The following is a 23,526-nucleotide window of genomic DNA, read 5'->3' as shown; positions in this document are numbered from 1 at the left end:
AAGGAGATTTTTGAAAATATAATTTTTTTTCAAATATTCGTATGATAACATTGATAAAGCATTCATCATAGACATTATAGTACCTTATGTACATTAGAATTGAATTAAGACTCCATATGCGAATAGAGAAACAAATCAATGAGATTTAAATGCTTTCACTGTCAATGTGCACATATATTATATAACAATTACAACAAAATGCCCAAGGGTTGCAAGTTTCAACTACAAAATGACATAAACATAAAAAACCATCTACCTCTAGTAGGTCTGTAATGTCCCCTGTTTAATCATAATCAATCTTATTTCAATATGACTTAGATTAGTTAAAATAAGAAACTGGCTCAACAAAAATAATCAAATGTGTTTCGTTCCATATTCTATTGATTTGATTGATTGATAAGTAAATTGTTCATTAATTAATTTAAGATGATTAACTTCAACAATTATGACCTTTAACCCTTGCATTACTCCAGCCTAAGAGGAAGAGAATGACTATGTTGTCAAGTGCTTTGATACCAATTTCAATAGGCTTCCCTCAAAGTTTACAGATCCAAGCCCTTACCCCATTTTGGACCCTGTCCTCAAGGTTCTCGGGTCGCTGATCCCCACCCTCTCTTGGGAAACAACCTATTGACTGGATTTAGACTGCCCCTCTTGGAAACAAGCCCATCACCTCTCCTTAGTTACTGGTAGTAATGGAAGGAATATTTTAAAGTAAATCCACTCTTATACTGATTTTACAATCTAATATTGTTATTTGTCTGATCAAACATTATATCTATATATATATACATAAATAAATGAATCAAATGATATTACCTATTTTAAATTGTTAACACTACCATTGCCTAAACACTAATTATTAGTCTATCTAGAGGTTGTAAAGGCAGACAGATCTGACATGTGTCAGATCTGGTCTGCCACTATATATTATATTAAATATGATTGTCATGCATACTGCAGTCTATAAATATTTAATGATATTTATATTAATATTACTATTAAATTCTGCATAAAAACAATGTCAGACTTCATATATTAAGCATACGTAATAAGCACATCCCCATGCATACCACCCAAACAATGATGTTACTGCCTGTAACTTAATAACAATTCTGATCTGTCTTCGAACATGTAGTGTCGCGGTTAAAACACTTCGTTGGTGAAGCGGCCACCATGGTTCAAATCCCTGCTGGGCCTTTGTGCTCGCAAGGCCTTGTGCCTTCGTTGGGCCGTTGTACTTGCAGATTTGAACAAGTGTAGTGTGGGGATGAGGTGCCTCGTTTGTGGCCTCATTGGTTCATAGCTCCAGGTCAAAAGCGTTTACCCCTTATTTTTAAAATAACAATTCTGATCTAATCTGATCGCTGGCTGCCAGATAATATAGATTCTTGCAGACTTGACCATTCTTCCTTTTGAAAATGCTTATCTTTCTTCCTCCCTATTTTCACCTTTTTCATTCTATCTTATATCTACATCTTTCTAATGGAGAGACATGTATCTTCGAGGATGATTATAACTCTTCTTTCCTTAATCGCACCCTTTGGTATATTTCCTATTTGTTTATATTAACATATTGATCATTGTCTAAAATGATTTCTTGTAATCGATGGTCATCTTAAACATAGAGTATACTCAACGCTAGTATGAATCGTTCTTTAGAGTCGGGACCTTTAGAGGATCGGGGCCCATTACTAATTCCAAATAATAATATCAATCATTAATAAATATTAATCAATTAATAATAGTTTCAGATATTAATTAATAATAATATTAAATAAATATTAATCAATTAATAATAGTTTCAGATATTAATGAATATTAATTAATTAATAATAATATTAAATAAACATTCTTTAATTAATAATTTAATTGTTATATTTGGGTTATGTTCATTGATAAGCTAAAAAATATGATGATCAAGGATGGGGCATGACAGTCCTCCCCTCTCAAATTTTGCTTGTCCTCAAGCAAATCAGTAAAATTGACCCTTGAGGGTTTCCCTTCATGGTATGATTGTCTCTCAATATTCTTTAAGGGGTTTAACAAGTTTGTCCTCATTATTTCTTATGTCTTAATGTTAAGATCGTATGATGACACACATCTATGACCTCAAATACAATGCTCCTGAATAAAGATGTCTATAGTAATCATAAACACTCATGGAGTAGACAAACACATTAGATATGAATCAAACATGAAGGATACACTTAGAAGTACAAGCATACACAAGATATTTGCAGATATGAGGAAGGCACTTATGTTAAACACGCATGATGTAGGCACGTTAGACATGAAGCAATCACACATAAGCTAGGAAGCATATATGATAAAGGTACTTCGAGAATGCACATAGAGTAGACACTCTAAAAACACATCAGCAATGGAGTATATATGCTTAAGATATGAAGCATTTGAGAAAGGCATACATAAAATGCATGTTGAAAACATATCAATCATGATGTGAGGCATATTCAAGTTATAAGGCACATGCTAGGAAGGTGTGTGTGACACAATCATGCTGAAAATGTGACAACCATGGAGCAATCACATAATTATACGAGTATACATGTACACATATAAAACTTACAATGGAGCAACATATTGAAGACACAGTAAACACTTAATTGTCCACAAATTATGAAGTGTATATACATTTAAATGAAACATACATAAGGCACATTAATACACTTGAAGCATGAAGTATACACATAAGGCAATGAGTACACACGTAAAGCATAAAGTATACACATAGGACATAGAGAATAAGCATGAATATACTTAAGGCAAGAAGCATTCGCGTGAAAACACATGAAGTATAAATTATATATGCGAGACACATAAAAATGAGCAAAGCATTAGGCACCCATACACATGTAGAACATGCAATGCATGAATATACATATGGCCTGAGTCATACATGAAAACACTTCCAACATAATCATACATAGGAATACACATAAGGTGTGAAACACCCACATGAATACACATAAAGCATTTAGGACATGAAGCATACATACAAATGGATGAGCATTCATTCAAGGCATGCAAATATTTTTAAAGCGTATGAAACAAATGCTCATTGAATATCTGCAAGTCATGAATCATAAACGCATGTAAGGCATGAAGTACATATGTCAGGCATAAGGCAATGAATACACATCAAGTACGTAAAGCATGGAACGATACACTCTAATACATGCCAGCGGGCATTAAGCATACATGAGAAATGGTCCTCATGGAGTAACAAGAAGAGTACACTTAGAGTAAGCATGTAGTTTAAAGCACATTGGATTGATCCACATTTGCCCATCAATTCATATCTTTGGGACTATTCTAAATCAATAAAAGTAGAATCACATATAATAATATAATATTAATTTGTTGTATGATTTATTTCCCATAGATTGCATGAGACTCCTCTTCCCTATTCTGCTAAACCTTACAAGATGGAAGATTTACTATGCCAAGGGCGCATGACACAGTCTACATGCGTCTCCCTCAAGGTTTGCTATCCATCTTGGGACATTTTCGCCATGTGACCGATTTACTCTGCCTTTCCCCCACACACTCCCTATCTTTCCAAGTATTAGAGAAAGGCAAAGAATCAGATCACTGCAATCTATAGGTTAAGAATTCAATTTAATATGGCATTATTCGAATTACATTGTCAATTATTTACGTAGGGCAAGAAGCATGCAAATGAATACATATGTAGCATGAAATATACATGTAAAGCACATAAATACGAGCAAGGCATTAAGCACATACATAAGAATTCACACAAATAGATTTTAAAGTAGGGAGCATGTACATAAGTGCATAAAACATATGCATGGCAAGGTATGCAACTTGTATGAATATACGTATGGCATGAGCCATACACCTGTGAATATCTGCTTGGTAAGGAACATACATGAAGAATTTAGTAATCACAAATATTCACAAGGTAGGAAACATACACTTATAAGCAATCAAATATTAATTTGAAAAGTAAACACATATTAAAGAGCAATGTTGTAGTTTTGTCCCACAGGATGGCAGGATTATGCTCTAATACCATTTGTAATGTCCCCTGTTTAATCATAATCAATCTTATTTCAATATGACGTAGATTAGTTAAAATAAGAAACTGGCTCAACAAAAATAATCAAATGTGTGTCGTTCCATATTCTATTGATTTGATTGATTGATAAGTAAATTGTTCATTAATTAATTTAAGATGATTAACTTCAACAATTATGACCTTTAATCCTTGCATTACTCCAGTCTAAGAGGAAGAGAATGACTATGTTGTCAAGCGCTGTGATACCAATTTCAGTAGGCTTCCCTCAAAGTTTACAGATCCAAGCCCTTACCCCATTTTGGACCTTGTCCTCAAAGTTCTCGGGTTGCTGATCCCCACCCTCTCTTGGGAAACAACCTATTGACTGGATTTAGACTGCCCCTCTTGGAAACAAGCCCATCACCTCTCCTTCGTTACTGGTAGTAATGGCAGGAATATTTTAAAGTAAATCCACTCTTATACTGATTTTACTATCTAATATTGTTATTTGTCTGATCAAACATTATATCTATATATACTAAGTCACAGGGTTCAGCGAATTTGATGGATCAAATTTAAAATCCATCGAATTTTTAAAAACCCAAAAAAAATCGTTTAAGTTCGTCATATAATTCGTATGGTATATGGGATAGAGATTTTTTAATAAAAATTGTATTGGTAAAACCGTGAGCTCCATTTCTTCAGACCCAAGAAAAAAAAAAGCAGACTATTCGTATTAAAAAACGTGAGCTTTTTCCGACTCCGAGAGTTTTCTTTTCACGGACGGGTTTTTTAGTTTCTGCAAGCACATGTTTTTTCTATTGCATAAACACTCCACCTACTCGGCCCTTCGGCGGCAACAAATGCTCCTTCACACACCTCACGCACTGGACTATTCGACTGTAAGGAATATTAATCATATGTTTTAACCTAATCTGTTTTTTATTTATGTATGATGTAATGAATTAATACTATCTATTAATATTTTTTTAATTATTTTATGAATACGTAGTATCTTACTCAAGTTATTAAAATATAATTTATTCAAATAAATTAACTTTTAAATATATAATAAAAATAATGAAAAGTTAACTATACAATGCTTTAAGTTTTATTATTGTGTTAATTATTTACTATTATTTGACATTTTAAAATATTTAATTAAGATGACTAGTTATTACTATATTAAATTAAATATATTTAGTATTTAATATAAAAAATTTAAATATATTTATATTTTAATAGTTTTAAATTTATATTAAGCAAATTTAATGTCGATTTTTTTTTTCGAACTTTTTACCCTTGCCGAACTTCATCTGAATTTTATTGTTGTCGAACACGAACTCGAACACGAACCTTGTGACTTAGTATATATATATACATAAATAAATGAATCAAATGATATTACCTATTTTAAATTATTAACACTACCATTGCCTAAACACTAATTATTAGTCTATCTAGAGGTTGTAAAGGCAGACAGATCTGACATGTGTCAGATCTGGTCTGCCACTATATATTATATTAAATATGACTGTCATACATATTGCAGTCTATAAATATATAATAATATTTATATTAATATTACTTTTAAATTCTGCATAAAAACAATGCCAGGCTTCATATATTAAGCATACGTAATAAGCACATCCCCATGCATACCACCCAAACAATGATGTTACTGCCTGTAACTTAATAACAATTCTGATCTCATCTGATCGCTGGCTGCCAGATAATATAGATTCCTGCAGACTTGACCATTCTTTCCTTTTGAAAATGCTTATCTTTCTTCCTCCCTATTTTCACCTTTTTTATTCTATCTTATATCTACATCTTTCTAATGGAGAGACATGTATCTTCGAGGATGATTATAACTCTTCTTTCCTTAATCGCACCCTTTGGTATATTTCCTATTTGTTTATATTAACATATTGATCATTGTCTAAAATGACTTCTTGTAATTGATGGTCATCTTAAACAGAGTATACTCAGCGCTAGTATGAATCCTTCTTTAGAGTCGGGACCTTTAGAGGATCGGGGCCCATTACTAATTCCAAATAATAATATCAATCATTAATAAATATTAATCAATTAATAATAATTCCAGGTAATAATAAATAAATGAATATTAATTAAATAATAATAATATTAAATAAATATTAATCAATTAATAATAGTTTCAGATATTAATGAATAATAATATTATTAAATAAATATTAATCAATTAATAATAGTTTCAGATATTAATGAATATTAATTAATTAATAATAATATTAAATAAACATTCTTCAATTAATAATTTAATTGTTACATTTGGGTTATGTTCATTGATAAGCTAAAAATACGATGATCAAGGATGGGGCATGATAGTCCTCCCCTCTCAAATTTTGCTTGTCCTCAAGCAAATCAGTAAAAGATAATCTTTTGAGGACAAAAACCTTCAGTAGATTAAAGAGGGGCTGGATGAAAACTTGACTCTTCTCGAGAGTGGATTCGCAACGACGTTCACAAGTAGGCCAACTTTGTCAAGCCTTATTTCGAGGACAAATTTGCAGTAATAAACTTATTTGAAGGTATTCTATATTTGTGTCTGATTTATAGCAGTCAAATATAGTGTCTACAAATTGGATCCAAAATGCTATTATTTGGCATATGTTACATGTGTAAATCCCATTCCAGCATTGGCAACAAAACTGAAACCAAAACACTTAAAAAAACTTCCTCAAATCCTAAATCAGCAGCATCAAACTCAGAAAAAATTACATCAGATTTGAGTGGGGATCTTTCACTATGAGAAGTAGAGACCATTGAACAAGTTCAAATAGCACACCAAAATCCATCATGCCTTCAATTAAAATAGTATGTTTATTACGACAAGCATTGGCAACAATGTCCTTTCCTCCTACTCTTCTCTAACTGCTATCTAATAACTATTAACTATTATTCTTTTACAAATGAGAAGTTTGAGTCTTATATAGAGGTCTCTTTACATTTTCAAAGCTCGGATTGATTTTGGAATCAACGACCAAGATCTAACAATTAAACCCTAATTAGGGTTTGTTACAACAAACTCTCTCTTGACCAATGAGATAGGTTAGGTATATGAAACAATATTTGATGAAGCACCATGTGTCACTTGTTCCACTCTTGAATGAGTCAGGTTCAACGAACTTAGATGTGCTAACTTTTAAGAACTTGATTGGGTTGACGATGATTGGATTCCACCTCAACTTGCCACGTAGATGATCAAAAAGTGTGATTGAGCAATATCTCTTGATACTCAACATTTCTAGCCTTTTGACTGATTGTGATGGTTCATATTTCCAAATTGCATCATCTTGACATGTTCTTGATTTTGCTCTCTAGCACTTCATCTTCACCATATGGACTTGTAATTTTGATTAAACTTTCTATCTCCTTAGGAATGAAAATTGCTTCCCCTTTATAATCTTCCTTGCATTGATCTTTCTTCTTTTGCATTTCATCCTCACATTTGGGAATCCTTCCTCTTGTCATGTTTTGCATTTCATCATCATGTTTGGGAATCCTTCCTTATGATATCTTGCATTGATCTTGCCTCCTAGTGTAACTAGATATTTCATGTGGTTGAACTATTGTTTATTGCATTGTAGAGTCCTTTCATCCTCATGTAATCCCTCATGTTGTAATGTTCCTCTTTGCTATCATCTCTTGCATCGTTGAGTCTATCTCTCCACATTGTAGTGTCCTTGTAATGTCCCCATTTTGAAGAAGAATTAATTAATTAAGTTGTTCAAATTATTGTTATATTTTATGGATAGCTTGATTAATTATTTTAATTAATAATATCAAGTTAATTATTTATAAAGTTATCAAATAAATTAAAATTAAAAGATGACTTCATATTTAATTGATTTAATAAAGTGACTTAATTAAATATTATTTCATAAAGTCACTTCTAGAAGCTTCTGGATGTTGGAGTGAAAAAGTATAAAGGGAGATCAAGATGAAGCTTCAAAGCAGATTTGGGAATTGAATTTGATCATTGGTTGGGTTTTGTAGAACCGAGAGGTGTTTGCAGACTTGGGTCTTTGGAAATGAAAACTCCCATAGATTGCATAACTGAGGGAGTGAAAGGAGGGGTTGCAGCTGAGAGTGGAAGATACTCAGTCTTCCATATTGAGCATATTGAGTTAATACGTAATCATGGTGGTTGGGGTTCATAAAGTTTTCAGGCTTATCTTTGAGGAGCCTTAGACCCATTGATTTCTATAGAAGAAGAAACCGATTTCTATTGAAGATCATTTGGAAGCATTGTTGGGAGCTTGCTGATCAGAATTTCAGACTTGAAAACCAAATTGTATTTTCTGCTCCTAAGCCACGATTTGGTCATACCACATCATTCAAGCCACAAATCATTCCCAAGAAGGCAGCTGTTTGCCACATACGGTAAACGATTAAACGCAGAAAGCAAATGCACAGAACATAATGGAAATATATTAAAGAACCAGTTTCTGTAGTAATTCAACAGTCCATGTACATCAAGTGCTTATAACATTACACCTAGATACAACTATGATGATGCCACTACGAAGGAAAGGTATGCAATATATAATACCCGAAGGGGTGCGACCAACCGTCGCGTCCAACTGCCCTTCGGGACGACTAACTAACTGCTGAAACTCATAATTACCAACGACAACATAACATAATACGACAACATGACATAATGATTATTCCCGGCAACAGCAGCAACAGCTTTGGTGAAGGAAGGCGACTTCATTGAGGGTTATTTTGAAAGAGGAAATGGGGAAGTAGCTGCTTATTACAAATCTGAGACAAAATCGTTTCCTTCCTACAAACCCTTGATTTTGCCTTTATTCCCTTGTTTGAGCATTGAAGACTATCTTGAAGGACAGCACTCGTTTGAGGAGCCAAAGGCGATTCTTTTGGGATAAGATTGAAGGAGAAATAAGTTGAGTTTGATATCCATTTCAGGTCTGAGACAGGCTGACAGGTATCCACGATTTTGATCATATCTCTTTATTTAGTCATCAAATCATCCAAGGTCAGCGATAATGTTGGAGTCAAGCGATCCTCTTTGAGACAACCCTGAAGATGTTTTGTGGAGGGATTAGTGCCATAACAGTCTGAAAACCAAATCGTATCAGTCAGTCTCCTTCCTTCGATTTTGTTCACAGCTCATCCATTTGGCATCAGATTTCATCAATAAAGTCAGCGCTACACCTATGGAGGAAAAGCGATCAGTTTTGGGAGGGAGATTGTGGACTAGTAGCTGATCATTCATTCAAGATCAGTCCTCCATAGACAGCAGGGGCGATTCTGAGAACACTTCATTCTGAAGATAGACTTGGCACAACACATAGGATATTGGTTTCTTCTTCATCTTTGCAACAAGGCGCCACAACCAGGTTCATTTTGGTATGGATTCCAATGAATGTTTGATGATATTTATGTATGTGGTCATGGCTGTCTTGGTACTCGGAAAATTGAGAGTTGATAGTAGGTTGAGGTTGGGTCATTATATTATCATTGTAAGGATTTATTGAAACATCATTATTGAATGAAAGAGAAGAATAAGTTGCATTTATATTTTATCTTTATCTGAGGTCTCGTGCCAACTGTTTGTCAAAATGACAGCAAGCTGGTCTAAAGTAGCATAAGACTCTATAATTTAGTAGCTAAAGCATCTTGGTGATTGTCCAATTCAATAGTAATTATTGATAGTTGTTAAACCTTGAGAAATGTGTGTTGGATAACCACCATGTTCTGCTGCAAATTTCTGAGACATCCTATCAGCAAACACCCAAACTTCATAACAGCAGATTGGACAGTCAATTGTTTGTAAATATCCCTTGTATCTTCAGTCATATCACTACAGGGGATATTACAGTTCTTCTTTGATGCCTTCTTCGAAGGTGGATCTTCTTTATGTTGTAATTGAGCCTTTGTGATGCAAATCCTCCTTGTCATTCTCTTAGAAGTTCTTGAGCTTGTCTGACTTGATCTTTGATTCATCCTCATGTTGTGAAATCCCTCCTTGCATTGTTGATGAATATTCCGCGTTGTAATTGCATCATTAAGGTTGTGAAGACCTTCATAGTTGCCTTTGTCGTGAGTCTTTCACTTCTTTGTATGACTTGTGAAGTCCTTCCATGAGGTTGATCCACCATCCACCTTTAATCCTAATATGCAAGAAAACTTATTGGATTATCATAGCAATTGAAACCCTAAGTTAATGCAATATGACAAATTGGTATGGAAATGAACATTAAACTGCTGAATTCTTAACTCATGCCACAACAATAAATTTGTAAGGCCACACCCATAATATCATCAATTCATAAAAATTATTCCATAGAAGCTTTCCAAAATCTGGAAAAACTTATAAAATCAGGTTTCAAGTTTGGAAATGCTTGATTTTAGGTCTGATCTGCATGTCAATGACTTGGTTCTCTCTTACATTTGTTTACCTCACTGGGTAAACAGGAAGAATACAGAAATCGGACAGCAATGTGCAATGCAAATACAAAAGAAGTACCAGAATAATCTTGCCATTAATGTCAAAGGATGTTCATATTATATCCGTCGTCAACATTACATTACATCTGACACGGCTAACATTACATGTCTCAACACCCGAAGGTGGTACAATATATGACTGCCGAAGGGGTGCGACCCAACCGTCGCGACTCCAACTACCTACCCGTCGGCTAACTAACTATTGATAATTAACATTACTAACTATACACTTTTTCCCGATAACATCATCCCCCCCAAAAAAGAAGTCGTCTCCGACGACTAACAACAAAATGGAGACAATGTAATATAAATATACAACCAAGTGAAAGTCAAGGAGGGGGCTGAGGAAGCGTCCCTGAAGTCGAAGGGTGAGATGCGGGTGGCTGGGCCGCCAGGCAGGCGCGGAGCTCATAGACCTGCTGGGTGCGTGCTGCCACATCCCGCTCTACTACCAACACCTTCTCTAAGGCAGTCTTCACCATAAGCGCAGCCTCCAGTAGCTCCCTCTCCTTGGTATCGGCGGACTCCGTCATGCGAACCAACTGAGCCTGAACAACATCTAACTCCTGCTGGATGAGACTCCGCGCACCCTGTTCCTCTGAAAGACGGGCGTCCACCGCAACCTTCTCTGCGCGGGCTGTCTCAAGCTGTGCGACCAACTCTGATCTCTCGGCTGCCCACGAGGCTTGTTGCCTAGCCATGTCCTGCTCTAACTCCACTCGAGCAGCCTCGCGAACTACGGACTCATGCTGTGTCTGGCGTAAGGTATAGTAGGCCTCCCTATAAACCTGCTCAATCTCCCGGACGAGAGTCGTCACCCTACTCTCCACGACGGGCTGAGGCACACGCCAAGCCTCCAACATCGCCTCCCTCTGGGTAACTGGCCACCCTCGTGCCTCAAAACATGAGGTGAAAGCTGCGGGACAGCCCTCTCGCATAAACTGGAGGACCTGCTCTAATTCCTCCACAACCTGCTGTAGAGACCGTGTCTGGGCCACGGCCACCACTCGCCAACCCCTCGTCACCATATCTGCCAGATAAACCTCAATGTCCTCTCCCTCTAGCCCCGATGTAGGTACAGGAAGCCCACGTGGTAACTCAAAAGTCTCCTCAACCACACCAACTGCATCCTGCTGGCCCAGAACACCCTCTCCAAGGACCTGTCCCTCTGCTGGTGCCTGCGTCTCCGCCGAGGAATCCTCCAGATCCACCACCTCAGTGGGAGGCTCTCGCCGAGGTGAGAGTACAGCTGCTCCTACGGGTGGCGTCACTGTCATCTGGAATCTCCGGGTCAGCCAACTCCCCATAGCCGCCACCGATGGAACTGCACTTAACACCTCTGACCCTCTCTCCCCCTCGGAAACATGTCCCGCGACGGGCTCCTCCAACAAGGAGGCCGCAACCGTCACCACTGCATCGGATCCTACGACATCCAGTCGCACCTCAGGCTCCGTCTCAACTATCTCCTCTGCCACGCCTCCCTGCGGTGGACCACACAACTCTGCCGTGCTGTCGGTACATGCCTCGGCTGGTATGGTGGAAGGTGCTGCGGCCGGCTGCATGGGCCTGAGTGTAACGGGCGTGCGGCTCTGTCCAAATGCCGGAATCGAAGTACTGCCCGCGGACGACCCCACAAGTGTGCCAAGTGGGAGTGTGGGTGGTGCAAACAACAATCGCTCTCTGGCGGGCTCCATCCTCCCCTCGTCTGTGGCCCGACTGCTACTGTCATCCTCGTCCTCCGAATCCTCAGAATCCTCTGCACTGCTGGAAGTTTCTCGCCCACTATCTGGTTCTGCTGCAGTGGTCTCTAATACCCGTTTCCACTTCGCGGAAGAGTGTCCAATATCTAGGTGTCGCCAATGCATGATAGGAGGCTCACCCTCCGCCAAGGGTCTCTGTGGCCGTACCTCCAACTCAGCGTCTGGCACTGCTTCTCGCGTAGCCTCCAAGAACAGTCCAATGGCATAGTGGGGCATGTAAAAGGTGTGCTGCTCCCTCATCAGGAATGCGCACATCCGCTCTGATAACAAGGTAGCCCAATCATAGACGACTCCGTTCATCAACCCGTTCATCAATACTATCTGTGGTAGGGCGATGTCTGATGCCCTACCCGACCCTGTCAATCTGCTTTTGATGACATCCATAATGCATCGCCAGTGACCCTCTGCGACAAAGGACCTGCGCATCCCACGACCCTTCGTGGCGTCTACGATGCTCGCCAACTCTGCAGGGGTCAAGTCTCGGGACACTCACCTAATCCAATGTTCCTTTTCTTCCCGTGTCATCTTCTTCGGCTTCAAGTCCACTTTCTTGCCATGTATGCCTGGGATGCCAAATACTCTGGTGAAATCTGCAGGTTTGAAGGATATGGTGATATCCTTCCCCAAATACTCAAATGTGCTCGTCCGTGAGCGGCTATCAAAGGTATCAACCATATATCGCAATGCTCCCTCGTACTCGCGAATGGCGAACACAGGCATCCGTATAGCCCATTCTACCCCTGCTCGGCGAAGACTTGTTTTCACCAAATTATCATCCGACGTCTCTTGCCACCATTTCCGACATTCCACCCCATTCAATCCCTCAAAAGTGATATTCTGTGAAGTGGAGGTGTTCTTCCCTCGTACAGTGGGCTGCTGTGGTGTTTTTTTCTTCTGCCTGTCTTCCATCGTGCCGCCTGCTATTCGAACACCTGAAGGGAGAATACGTGCATCCGGCTTCCTATGGCTGCTATCCTGCAATTGTTTTTTCCAGTTTCTTTTTCCCGCAGACTCCATTAGCTTCCCGTAACTGATTCTTGATTTGAGCTGTAGTAAAAAAAACGGCTAACTGCCTCCAGGCACCGAAGAGCGAAGACTGTGCGGTGCGTTTTTTTTCACGCTGTTCGCCCAGAATCCCCCTTCTTCCTTCTACCGCACAGTAGCTTCTTTCTCTCCATTTTATCTCCCTTCGGTAGGCGCGGCTGTGCGGTGATGGCGCGGCTGTGCGGTGTTTTGTCCTAACCCTCGGTGGCTTCGTGCGGTGCCTTTGTCTCGTGCGGAGCCTGTGCTTCGTGCGGTGTTTTATTTCCTTTGCTTCGCCTTTGCTTCGCGTGCTATGTTCTTTTTGATTTGTGCGGCTTTTATAGCCCCCCGCGGCTGCCACCGCACGGTGGCTTCCACCGTCGGTGGTGCCACCGCACGGTGGTGTCCACCGTGGGTGGTGCCACACGCGGCCACCGCACGGTGGTGCCACTACGTGGCCACTGTGCGGTGGTCCTTTTTCTCCCTTTTTCTAATTTTTTCAATTTTTTTTTTTTCCAATTTTCAATTTTTTTCAATTTTTTTTTCAAAAAAAAAAAAAAAATTTCAAATTTTTTTCAATTTTTTTTCAAAAATTTTTTTCAATTTTTTTCAATTTTTTTTCAAATTTTTTTTTTTTCCGAATTTTCTAATTTTTTCAAATTTTTTTTTTTTCATTTCCATTTATTGCCTCACTGCGACTGTGCGCCTCCTATCGGGCTCGGGCTGCTCCTACGCGCTTCCACCCTCTGGTGATACACTTTCAGTTTCGACCCATTGACGCCCTCTGGGATTTCCTGTCCGTCGAGGGTCGAGAGCTTGACGGATCCATTGGCTGCGACCTCTTGGATCCTGTAAGGACCTAGCCACTTCACCTTAAACTTGCCGGGCTTAATCTCGTTCCTTCCGGTATACTTTAGGACTAATTGGCCCGGCGTGAACCTCGCCCGCCGAATGTGTTGGTCATGCCAGTATTTCCTGCGTTGTTGGGCCACGTCTGTCACCCATTGTGCCATCGTCCGTCTTTCATCCAACTTATTTAAGGCGTATAGTCTCTCTCGAAGGCTTTCCATGTCGCCTAGTTTGTTGTCAATGGCGATTCTGAGACTTGGCACCATGAATTCGATCGGTACCACAGCCTCCTGGCCATACATCAATTGGAAAGGTGTCTGCCCGGTGGTTACTTTGTAAGTTGTGCGGTACGCCCAAAGTACCGAAGGCAGACGCTCTTCCCAGTCTTCCTTTTCCACCCCACAGGACTTATAAATTACCGACACGATGATTTTGTTGGTTGCCTCGGCCTGACCGTTTGCCCTGGGATAGTACGGACTCGATAGAGAATGAAAAATTTTGAACTCGGTTGTCAGTAGTCGAACAATATGATTTACAAAGTGCCCCCCTCTATCACTTGTCAGTTGAATCGGTATTCCGTACCGGGTGATAATCTGTTCATAAATGAATTTCGCCGTGCTGACGGCGGAGTTGTCTGCCAACGCCCTGGCTTCGACCCATTTGGTCAAATATTCTGTCGCCACGACAATGTATCTACATCGTCGGGCGCGACTCGGTTTTAATGGACCAACGAAGTCTAACCCCCATCTTTCGAACAATTCTTGAGCATGTGCCGGGTTAAGTGGCATGAAATCTCTTTTTAATGGTCGCCCAGCACGCTGACATGTATCACAACTTGTCACCCATTCTCTGGCGTCATTATGCAGTGTCGGCCACCACAAGCCAGCTAGTAGGACCTTCCTTGCTGTCGTATCCGGTCCCATGTGCCCTCCAGCAGCCCCTTCATGGGCTTCCCTCAATACTCCTGGGATTTCCTCTTCCAAGACGCATCGTCGTAGGATTTGGTCAGGTCCCATTTTGTAGAGAAGACCATTTATAAGTTGGAATGTTCGGCTTCTTAATACAAGTTTCCGTCTTTCACCTGGTGGCATTTCCTTCGGAAATGTTGATGTTGACAGATATTCCCCCACACTCGTGTACCAATGAGGAAGGATGGCAATGCGGAAAAGATGGGTGTCCGGAAAATCCTCGCTAATGCCTTCGGCCGGCTCTCCCGACTTGATCCGTGATAGCTGGTCGGCTATGACGTGGCTCCTGCCCGGTCTGACAATGATGTTGAATGTAAATTCTTGTAACAGCAACAGCCATCGACTAATCCGCCCCTGGATGATTGGCTTGTTCACCAAATACATCAACGCCTGGTGATCCACATAAAATGTGAATGGTGTCGCCAATAAATAATGTCGGAATTTTTGGACGGAGTATACCATGCCGAGGGCTTCTCTCTCCGTCGTGCTGTAGTTCCTCTCCGCGTTTGACAAGAGTCGACTTGCAAAATATACTGGGTGGTCCAACCCGTGGCTGCCGACCTGTGCCAGGGTGGCCCCTATGGTGAAGTTGGATGCGTCGACATGTACATGGAACTCTTTGTCCCAGTCTGGGTATGTCAAGATTGGCGCACCCACCAATCGTGATTTTAACTCTTGAAAAGCCTCTTCCTGGGCCGTCCCCCAGACGTACGGCTCCCCCCTTCGTGTCAGCTTATCAAGTGGGTATGATACTTGGGCAAAGTTCTTAATAAACCGCCTATAATACCCGATGTGTCCAAGAAATGACTTGACGCCGGTGACATCGTCGGGCGCCTCCATCTCTACAATGACTCGTATTTTGTCAGGGTCCGTCTTCAGTCCAGCCTTACAGACGATGTGCCCTAGTAACTTGCCCTGAGGCACCATGAATCTGCATTTCTTGGGGTTTAGGGCGAGGCGGGCTCGTCGGCATCTCTCCATGCATTCGCCAAGTGCGGCCAGATGTGCCTCCTCCGTGCTGTAAATGGACCAATCATCCAAGAATGCTTTGAAGTTTCCTACGGACATTTTATCGAAGATATGGAGGATTATCCGTTGAAAGGTAGCTGGCGCATTGCACAACCCGAATGGCATCCGGTTGTATGCATAGACGCCATCTTCTACGACAAAGGTGGTCTTCAATTTGTCCTCCTCTGCAATGGAAATTTGATTGTATCCGGAGAATCCATCCATAAACGAATAAATTTCATGACCCGCGACTTCCTCGAGAATGGTGTCTGTGAATGGTATGGGAAACAGATCTTTAATTGTGACAGCATTCAAACACCTGAAGTCTACACAGATTCTTATCTGATCGGCCTCCTTTTTCAAAGATATCACAATGGGTGATACCCATTCACTCGTCTGGACCTTGAAGATAATCCCTGATTCCAGCATGCGGTCAATTTCATTATTTACCCTGGCCGCATAATTTTTGTTCATTCTATATGGCCTCTTCCGTACGGGCACGGCTCCGGGAACCAAAGGGATCCGATGTACACAAAGTTCTTGTGGTACCCCCTTGAGGTCCTTATATGTCCAAGCGAACACGTCTTTGTATTCTGTAAAGATTTTGAATGCCGCCGTCTTTAAGACGGGATTCCAGTCGTCGCCGACTAGAATATTTTTCTGTTCTGAAGTTTCTCCAAGGTTTGTAACTTGAAGTGCGGATTCTTCATACCTTATGGGCTTACTTTTGTCAAACTTGTGCGCTGGTGCGTCATCCACAGGGACATCCCCTTCCTTGTATTGTCCGTACTCTGGCGGAAACTCGTTCATGTCAAGTCCTTCAATCCCCAACATATTGCACCCGTACAATAATTCATAGTCTTCCATTTGCCAATGGAAGAGCCCTCTCAAAGAATCCGTCTCATCCTCAGAACAGGCTTGAATTCCTAAGATGCCTTCATCATTTGGTTCCCTGCCCTCCTTCCCTTCGTCGGTATCGTCTCTGTCGGACTCTGATTCGGACGCCAACTCTTCACTGACCTGTTGAGTTTTGAGGTCAATGGTATACCTTCGGCCAGCCTTTTCCATGGACAAGGTGTTTTTCTTCCAATTGTGATTTGCTTTGGCCGCCACCAACCAGCCTCTGCCGAGGATGGCGTCGTACCCCTTCTTCTTCAATGGGATGACCACAAAATTCAGGACGAATGGCTGTGTTCCGATCGTCACCTGTTGCGCCATGAGTGTGCCCAGCGGCTTGATGCCGTGTTGGTCTGCTCCCAATAAATTAAAGGTGGACGGCCAGAGAGTAGGTTTACCCAATTTTTTCCATGTTTCCTCTGGCAAGACATTTACTCCCAACCCGCCGTCGACAATTGTGTCGGTCAGGATGGTGCCCAATATACCCATTTCCACCACTGCTGGGTGTCTACCATTGTTGATCGTCAGGGTTAATGGGTCTGCTGCTGTCTCGCCAAGGTTGTCCTTGCCATGTATTGGTTGGCCTACTGGGGTTACTATTGCGGATTGCAACAACGTCGCTCGCAAGTGCGGCATACTTTCCAAGAGGTCCTTCATTTTGACAGGTATCTCGACCTGTAACAGTTGGTTTATAATGTTTGTTTCTCCTTCAGAGCGAGAAGTACCCGCCAGCTTTTGTGCACCCTTGCTCCTCAACATTTCCTTCTCCAATTCCGCTCGTGCCTCCAGTGCCTTTTGTTTTTCCGTACGGGGGTTTGGATAAGTGGCTGCTTTCGTCTTGGACCTTGTTATGGCGAGTGCATCCTCCGTTTCTACATTCAATAGGTTCACGCCAGATTTGGGACAATTGCCATCATCATGGTCCCCGGGACCGCACCACTTGCAAAGTTTTTGTGGTGCTTCCTCCACCGTACAGTCTCTAGCGAAATGCCCCCAGTGATTGCAAGCTCGGCATTGTATCATCGGCCGCCCTTTAGCGTCGTATTGGATTCGGCTTCTATTATTCGTATTGTTATTATTGCCTCTTCCTCGCCTGTTGTTTCGGTAGCCGCCAGACGAGGCGTTGTTGCTCGCAGGCTGGGACGTGCCGGCTGACGCAGATGGTTTTGCAAAGAGAACCTGTTGGCTACGAGTCCTCATATTGTACGGACACTCCTTGGTAAGGTGTCTGGCAATCTGACAAATATCACAAAATGCTTTTTTCGGACAAGACCCCTTGGTGTGTCCGTCGGTACGGCAGTCCGTGCACCATAACTCCCCTTCGTCGCCCTTGCTTGTGCTTCCTTTTGTTGCCTTTATCTCTCTCATCATTCGCTCCATATCTTTTTGGAGAGCCCGTACCTTCCGATTAGAGTCGTCATCACTACTATCACTTTTGTCCGAAGAGGAATCATCGTCCGTCGAGGATTTATTTTTCTTCTTCTTGGACGTCTTCTGTTCACTTTCTAAATCCATTGCCCTGTTATAGGCGTCCGAATATAAAGAAGGGGGTACTATCTTCATTTTTCGTCTAAGGGATTTCTTTAGGCCTTCCACGAACCACCGTTTTTTCAATCCGTCTACCGGCTGGTTCTCCATCTTTCCTAGCAGCTCTTTGAGCCGCCGGCTGTAGGTTCGGACAGTCTCGTCCTTCCTCTATTTCGTGCCGTAGATTTCGGCTACGATCTCATTATCGTCTCTTAGGAGACGAAACTCTGCTTGAAATTCCTTCTTTAGGTCTGCCCATGTGCCAATTTTGGCCTTGTCCGTGTCCGAAAACCAGTCGATGGCTACGCCCCTCAGTGTTGCGGGAAACTGTGTTACCCAATCGTCCTCATCGGTAACACCATTCGCTCCCCAAATTGTTTCACACGTGCGACAGTGGCGGACAGGGTCTTCTTTCCCATCCCCATGGAACTTTGGAAGTTTTTGTTTTTGTGCCATACCTTGCCTTTTTACTACTGGTGGTGGCTGTTGTCCTACTCCTGATGGGTCAGATCCTATAAGGGGTGCTTGATCGCCGTGCCCCGGTGTCCCTCCGACACTCCTGGCAGCCCCGGTGTCTTCTCCCTCTACTGCCTCCTCCCCACTCCTTGGAGTTTTGCTAGCCTCTGGTGTGTGTGGCAAGTCCCTCAACTCCCTCAACAGAGTTTGGGTACACTCTATCCTGCGGCGGGTTTCCGCAAGTAACTCCTCCCGACTCCGTGGGTGGCCTCTGGCCTCACCGTCCCCTTCGGAGCGTTCCTCCTCTCTTCGCTTATACCTCTGTCGCCTTTCTGCTTGCTGTTCAAGGATCAAGGCACGTTGGGCTACTGCACGTTCATCTATATATTGTTGCTTATTTTTGTCTTTATTCAGTGTATTGGGCATTAATTCCCAGACCGCTTTAATGACATAAAAAGTAGAACACTTTTATTCATTCATAATGTGGAAGACAAGTTTATGCCAACAATATGACATAATTATTACAATAAGTGTTCTTTATTCCGTCCCGTATGGGTCACGGTTCAAATGCCTCTGGCGCCATCTCGTTCTGCTTCCCGTTCCTCGTACTGTTGCAAAATTTCTTGGCGTCGCTCCTCTCGGGCAATCTCCTCCAGGCGAGCTTGTTGTGCCAACAATGCTTGTGCTAGCAGTCGAGGGAGATGTTTCATCAACTGATTCACCTCCGGACTCACTTCCAACGCTGTCCACACGGCACTTGGTGGGACTCCTGCCTCCGCCGCCTCTCGTCGCACGTGGGTCTGAATGGCTACTTGGAGTAGAATCGAAAATTCTCTCGTCGCAGTGTCTTCTCCTATATAGAGTTCTGTTTGGGCATCGTCGACCTCCGGATTCACCTCACCAACGGGTAGGCCCATTGTGTCTGTGCGCCATCCGTGTCTCCTTGTCTCCTGTTTCGAGTTCGTGTCGGCAACGGCGCCAAATGTTTACCTCACTGGGTAAACAGGAAGAATACAGAAATCGGACAGCAATGTGCAATGCAAATACAAAAGAAGTACCAGAATAATCTTGCCATTAATGTCAAAGGATGTTCATATTATATCCGTCGTCAACATTACATTACATCTGACACGGCTAACATTACATGTTTCAACACCCGAAGGTGGTACAATATATGACTGCCGAAGGGGTGCGACCCAACCGTCGCGACTCCAACTACCTACCCGTCGGCTAACTAACTATTGATAATTAACATTACTAACTATACACTTTTTCCCGATAACAACATTGCCCTTCCACGAATTTGGAAGACAATCCATGAGCTCTGGAAATGGTGCTTGTAGATCTGGAAAATTGCAGTTTCAGTTCTGGAAATGACATCTTCAACTTGGCAAATTCCGGAATTGAAGCACAAAACCTGGAAAATACTTTAGCTAGGAGATTTTCTCTAATCTGCTCTTTATTCTGATATTTGTCTTCACCCTTGTTGAAGAAATTTGATCTCCTTGAGTCTGGTCTGATTGGCACTTTAATTCTGCCACAAAAACTGATTCAAAATCTGCTTCAAATGCTTGCTTGGAAGTTCGCTTCAGGTCTGCTCCTAGATCGCCTCAATAATGCTCCCAATTTGGCTTTGAAAATACTTGATTTTTTCTTGAATTCGGATCTGAACGTAGGTCTGTTCTTATCTGGCTCTGCTCTGCCTTCAATCTGCCTTTAAAGCGAATTTGATTTGTGGTATAATGCAATGATTAAATATTTCACGATCTGCTATATGAGTGTGCCACGATATGCAATATGTTTATATGGCACTATCTGCAATATATGATCTGCAATATCAGATATGATCTGAAGGTTGTATTTTATCTGCTAAAGTGTGATTTTGAAAGATGCACTACACTTATAGATTTCAGTGTATGCATCCTTCTCAATGTATGCTAGTTATATAAGTGGATGAAGGGTTAGGTAGTGGAGAGATATGTCTTCCCACGTGGGAAGACACATCTCTTCCCTACATACCTCTTCACCACAGCACGTTAACTACCATCAATTTACCCGATCGAAAGGAGAGCAATTGTTAAGACTCACTAATCAACCCGATAGCAAGAACGGTATGACCATTGGTTAAACTTAATCTTGTTTTATTCATTACTCATTAACGTATATACTAACGGTTTAATTTATTAGTGTATATGTTAATATGCAAACAGATCAATACATCGGAATGAAATGGCACGACTGATGTTACAAAATTAACAACCCAAACAACTAACTACCAACTAACTCATAATTCATAACTAACTTAAATATTATTATTGAATTATTTCCCTAATTTTATTCCTTAGCCTATGGGAAATCAGAGATAGGCTATGAGTCTCCTAGAAAATTTAATTTTGAAAATTGGTCATGACATGTTTTTGTTTGCATTTCAAATTTTAGGCTTTGTTTCTATTTTTCAAATGTATGTATGTATGCATGTATGTATGTTACATGTATGCATGCTGTGTGTATGTATGCATGGATGGATGTATGCATGCATGTATGGATGTATCCATGTATGTATGTATGTATACATGTATGCATGTATGTATGTATGGATGCATGTATGGATGTATGTATTTATGGATGTATGTATGGATGCATATGTATGTATGTATGCATGTATGTATGCACGTATGTATGTATGTATGTATGTATGTATGCATGCATGCATGCATGCATGTATGTATGTGTGTGTATGTATGTGTGTATGTATGTATGTATGCATGTTTGTCTCGTAGAAAATTTAATTTTGAAAATGGGTCATGGCATGTTTTTCTTTGTATTTCAATTTTTAGGTGTTTCTATTTTAAAAAAATAAAATATAAAGTTTAAAATTATAGATATTTAATTTGGATTTTAACTATAATATATTTAAATACATAAAATTTAACTTATTTATTATATTTATGTTAAAATTTTAAAATAAAATATTTGTTTCTATTATTTTTTTTTAAATAAAATATAAAGTTTAAAATCTGAAGATATTTAATTTGGATTTTAACTGTATTATATTTAAATATATAAAATTTAACATATTTATAATATTTATATTGAACTTTTAAACATATCAATATAATGTTTTTATATTTATTATAATGTATTTAAATTTAACATAATATTTTGTTATTTTTAATGATTTTTAAATTATATTTCAAAATAAAATGTTAAAAACACTTTTTAAATAATATTTAAGTGGTCTTTTTCATAAATTGGATAATTGGGTCTACTTAAATATTATTATTTTTATTTTTTAAGGGGCCCATGACATTTATGGTTGCCTCATAAATGATTTTGTCTCAATGTGTCAGATTTTTCTTAGCCTCAAATCTTGTTGTCTATGCCTAGTATTTGCTATCGTTGGCTTTCTTTGAACGTCACCCTTTCTTTTGTTGGTGTTCTACCATCCTTCAAAATTCAGAGCTTGATAATCTACGTAATGGGAAACCTAAATACATCATTAGTACACCAAGATAGACCAACACTAAATCAATTCAGCATTTCGACAATAATGGCTTGACATTTGGCTGCAAATATAATTGATCATGAAAAAATTTAGGGGCAGGAGCAGCAAGTTTGGGTACTAAGTTACTAACATTCTTGAGAGAAGAAAGTTTGTTTAAATCTGAATGTGTTTTCCAATTGGGGATGGCTTTGCTCTTTAATTGGATCTTCTCTTTCCCTTTATTCTAGAATTAATTTTTTTTCGAGATTACAAATATATGGCTGCAAATATTATTAATCTTGAAAAACATTTAGGGGCAGGAGCAGCAATTTTGGGTACTAAGTTACTAACATTCTTGAGAGAAGAAAATTTGTTTAAATCTAAATGTTTTTTCCAGTTGGGGTCGGCTTTGGTCTTTAATTGGATCTCTTTCCCTTTATTTTAGAATTTTAAAAATTGTGGCGATTAATAATTATATTGCATATAGTAGGAATGAAAATCTAATCATTCTTTTTAAATATTATCTGGTAAGAACTATTGATTAGTGAATGTTTTTGTTACATTGCCTACTTCATGTTTTTATCGAGTTTTCAGATCATTTATGGCTATGGGAAAAAAATTCTAATATTTTATCTGCGTACCTACACACTAAAACAACTTCAAGTTAAAAAGGGAACAAAATTATGTTGTCTATTTTCAGGTAGTTCAAGGACAATTGCTACTGAGGAAAAGATTTATTTGGATTCCATCATAGTGTATCCAATTAAGTCTTGCGCTGGTTTCAACGTAGAAGCATGGCCACTTAGTGAAACTGGTGCGTTTTTCAACCTTGAACAATGATTCGTTATTTCTACTGTTAAGTATGTGTGGAAAAGTATAGAGTTTATGTATGAGATCTATCATAATATTTGAACAAATAAAAGCATTTAATTGTTTCTGCTATTTTCTTAAATTATTCTATCTTAAAAGGGAAGGCTTGATTGTTTA

At 40.0% G+C, this 23,526-nt stretch overlaps 1 protein-coding gene across 2 annotated transcripts in view; it reads left to right on the top strand.

Annotated features, from left to right (window-relative positions):
• LOC131051356 (molybdenum cofactor sulfurase) overlaps positions 1-23,526 on the top strand; it is a 385,620-nt gene that overhangs the window by 286,898 nt on the left and 75,196 nt on the right. For both annotated transcript variants that reach the window (XM_057985836.2, XM_057985837.2), the window contains one exon: positions 23,240-23,353. In XM_057985836.2, coding sequence (XP_057841819.2) covers positions 23,240-23,353 — 114 coding nt within the window. The remainder of the gene's footprint in view (positions 1-23,239; positions 23,354-23,526) is intronic.

The sequence above is a fragment of the Cryptomeria japonica genome, chromosome 11, assembly GCF_030272615.1.
Source record: "Cryptomeria japonica chromosome 11, Sugi_1.0, whole genome shotgun sequence".
NCBI lineage: Eukaryota > Viridiplantae > Streptophyta > Pinopsida > Cupressales > Cupressaceae > Cryptomeria > Cryptomeria japonica.
Note: the sequence above shows the minus strand (reverse complement) of the source record. Positions and strands in the feature narration are given on the sequence as shown.